This window comes from Penaeus monodon, chromosome 13, assembly GCF_015228065.2.
Source record: "Penaeus monodon isolate SGIC_2016 chromosome 13, NSTDA_Pmon_1, whole genome shotgun sequence".
In the NCBI taxonomy this organism is placed as follows: Eukaryota; Metazoa; Arthropoda; class Malacostraca; order Decapoda; family Penaeidae; genus Penaeus; species Penaeus monodon.
In genome coordinates this window covers 8087661-8091027 of record NC_051398.1, presented here as the reverse complement: position 1 = coordinate 8091027, position 3367 = coordinate 8087661, and the positions used below count along the sequence as shown (strand labels likewise).

The 3367-nt window shown below is 35.7% G+C and overlaps 1 protein-coding gene across 1 annotated transcript in view; it reads right to left on the bottom strand.

Moving 5' to 3' along the window:
• Positions 1 to 1353, bottom strand: part of LOC119579862 (cadherin-86C-like) — a 3274-nt gene extending 1921 nt beyond the window's left edge. Inside the window, exons 1-2 of the mRNA XM_037927713.1 lie at positions 1162 to 1353; positions 37 to 109 (exon numbers count right to left, since the gene is read on the bottom strand). Coding sequence (XP_037783641.1) covers positions 37 to 109; positions 1162 to 1316 — 228 coding nt within the window. The 5' untranslated portion in view covers positions 1317 to 1353. The remainder of the gene's footprint in view (positions 1 to 36; positions 110 to 1161) is intronic.
• Positions 1354 to 3367: the final 2014 nt, after the last annotated feature.

Below are 3367 nucleotides of genomic sequence, written 5' to 3'. Positions count from 1 at the left end.
CGTTAATAAAACGGATTAAATAGATAAATAACATACCTTTTTGAGGAAAGGAACGGGAAAGGAGACAACCGTATCAGGCGGGCTGTTCTCACGCACCTCACCCACGTACCTGTATTAATTAAGAATAAATTAGTTAAATGGTATTAAGATTGTTTTAATAAAGAAATTATTAAATTTGAAAATGAAATCAATTAAAATTTATTAAAATTAAGATGAAAAAAATATTAAAATGAGAATTTAAAAAATCATTAAAATTATAACATAAAATTCATTGAAATTAAAAGGTTGTATCAATAAAAAGAAATGATGAGTAAATAAAACGTTAATTTTATTTTTATGTTCTCAAACTCTCCCTTTTTTCTTTGATTTCTTGTTGTTTTATTTTTCTTCAATTATTGTTATTTTTCTTTCTTCTCTCTTTCTTTCTTACTTTCGGTTGATTTTGCTTTCTTTTCCTTATTTTTTCCTGCCTTTCTCCTTTCTTTTTTAATGTATTATACTTTATTTTCCTCTTTTCCCCTCCCTTCTCTCTTCTCAAATATTTCTTTATTTTCGTCTATTTTTTTTCTTCCTTCTCTTCTCTCTCTTTCATTCTTTTTCTTCTTTTCTCTTCTCCTACTTTTAGCATCTCTTTCCTCTCTCTACTTACTTCTCATAAACCAACTTAGGAATCAATTCTTTTATTTTCTTCTCTCTCCCTTTGGTTTTCTCCCCCCCCCCCTCGCCTTCCCTTCCCTCTCCTATCTTCCATTTTTTTCTCTTTCCCTCTCTTTCCACTTCTCTCCTCTCTTGCTTTCTCCTCTCTCTCCCTCTCTTTTCCTTCATTCTCCCTTCCCCCTCTGCTCTAGAATCTCTTCTCTCATTCTCTCTTCTCTCCTCTCCCTTTTCCCTGTTTCCATTTACCAACATTTCCTTATCTCTTTCCTCTCTTTCATTCTCTTCCCTCTGCTCTTATCACCTTCCTTCTCCTTCCTCCTTCTCCCTCTTTCCTCTCCACCTTTCTCTCCTCTCCCTATTTTCATAATATCTCTATTCCTCTTCTCTCCCTCTTTCCTCTTTCATTTCCTCTCTTCTTCCTCTTTCCCTATTCCCATATTTTCTCCCCTTCCCTCTCCCTATTCCCACTTATATCACCTCTATCCCTCTCTCCTTCCTACTCACATCTCATGGACGAATTTAGGAATCATCATATCGGAATCCATGATGACGAAAGCAATCTCGACTTTGGATGTGTACATCTTCTCGGGGACGAGCGTGTCCGATTCCGTGAGTTCTTGCGCCGTCACGGTCACCAAGATCGGCTCCAGCGTCGTCATGGCCTCGATGAGACTGTTGATTGTGTCTTCGAGGGAGATGGCGCCTGGGGGAGAGGGGAGGGGGGGTTGGTTAGAAGGTGGTGAGGAGGGGGAGGGTTGTTATAAGAGGTGGGGGGGAAGGTTGTGTTCGGATGGGGTGTTGGGGATGAGGGGGAAGGGGTTTATCTACTTTCTTTCTCTTTCTCTCTCTTTCTTTCTGTCTCTGTAGGTCTGTTTGTCTATCTGTCTGTCGTTGTCTCTGGCTGCTTAGGTGTGTGTCTGTCTTCTGTCTGTCCTCTCTCTCCCTCTCTCTCTTTCTCTCTCTCTCTCTCTCTCTCTCTCTCTCTCTCTCTCTCTCTCTCTCTCTCTCTCTCTCTCTCTCTCTCTCTCTCTCTCTCTTCTCTCTCTCTCTCCTTCTCTCTCTCTCTCTCTCCTCTCTCTCTCTCTCTCTCTCCTTCTCACTCTCTCTCCTTCTCTCTCTCTCTCCTCTCTCTCTCTTCTTCTCTCTCTCTTTCTCTCTCTCTCTCTCTCTCTCTCTCTCTCTCTTTCTCTTTCTCCCCCCCCCCCTCTCTCTCTCTCTCTCTCTCTCTCTCTCTCTCTCTATATATATATATATATATATATATATATATCACCACACCCACACACCCTCTCCTTTAGCAGAAAAAATCAACATCATTCACCCAATACGCACCTGTCTCTGGGTTGATACCGAAATATTTGGCGTAGAGCGTGGAGGCGGAGAGGATGGAATATCTTATAGGCCTATTTAGCCTCCGGTCGCCATCCACGGCTGTTATGACGACTAACTCATCGCCCTGATAAAGAAAAAGAGGAAAGGGAGATGAATAAAAAATAAAATAATATGTTTTTCTTTTTCTTTTCTTTTTTTTTTTCTTTTCTTTTCTTTTTTTTTCCCCTTTTTTTCTTTTTTTTACGAAGCAAGTGACATGCAGTAAACGGAACATTAAGAGTTTGTGACCAAGTGGAAAAATATGTTAAGAGCCAAAGTGGAATGTTTAGGTGGAATGTTTAGGTGGAATTTCGGCGAGACAGTAAGGAATGTTATTGTTTTTATTTTTCTCCTTTTTTTTCACTTTTCCTGGTGTTACTTTTTTCATTTTCTGGTGTCACTTTTGTTATTGTTGTTATTCCTAATATGTTGTACTCATTCTTATTTTCATCATGATCTTCACCATTTTATTATAATTGTTATTATCAATATCATCGTTATCATTCTTATCACTACTATTATTATCATCATAATTATCATTATTATCATTGTAAATGTTATTGTTATTATTATTATTATTATTATTATTATTATTATTATTATTATTATTATTATCATTATTGTTATTATTATCATTATTATTATTATCATTACCAGCATCATCATCATCATCACCATCAGTATTATTATTATTATCAATATTATCATTATCATTGTTATTACTATTATCATAATAATTATTATTATTATTCTCATAATTTTTATTATCATTATTATTATTATTATTATTATTATTATTATTATTATTATTATTATTATTATTATTATTATTATTATTATTATTATTATTATTATTATTATTATTATTATTATTATTATATCATTATATCATTATTTCAATTATAATAACCTTCATCATCATCCTTTTTATTGTTGAGATGCTGTTGTGTTTGCTGACTTTGCTATCAGTATTACCATCACTGCGACTACTATTTTCACTGCTATCATCATCATTATCTTCTTTTGTTTTCCACTCAATTTTTCTATTAACATGATTTACCAGATAGAAACTACTGTCTAAATTTCCCTTTCTCTTCTTTTCTCTTCTTTTCTCATCTCTATTCTTCTTCTCTCCTCTGCTCCCTTCTCCTCCCGCCTCTCTCTCTTCTCTTTTTTTTATCCTCTCCTCCCTTCTCCTGCTTTCTCTTCTCATCTCATTCTCTCTTCTATTCTCTCCTTTCCTTCCCTCCCTTCTTCTCCTCTCCTCTTTACTACCCTCTCCTCCTTTTTCATTCCCACTTCGTTCCTTCCCTTCTTCAATCCTCTCGTGTTCTCCCTT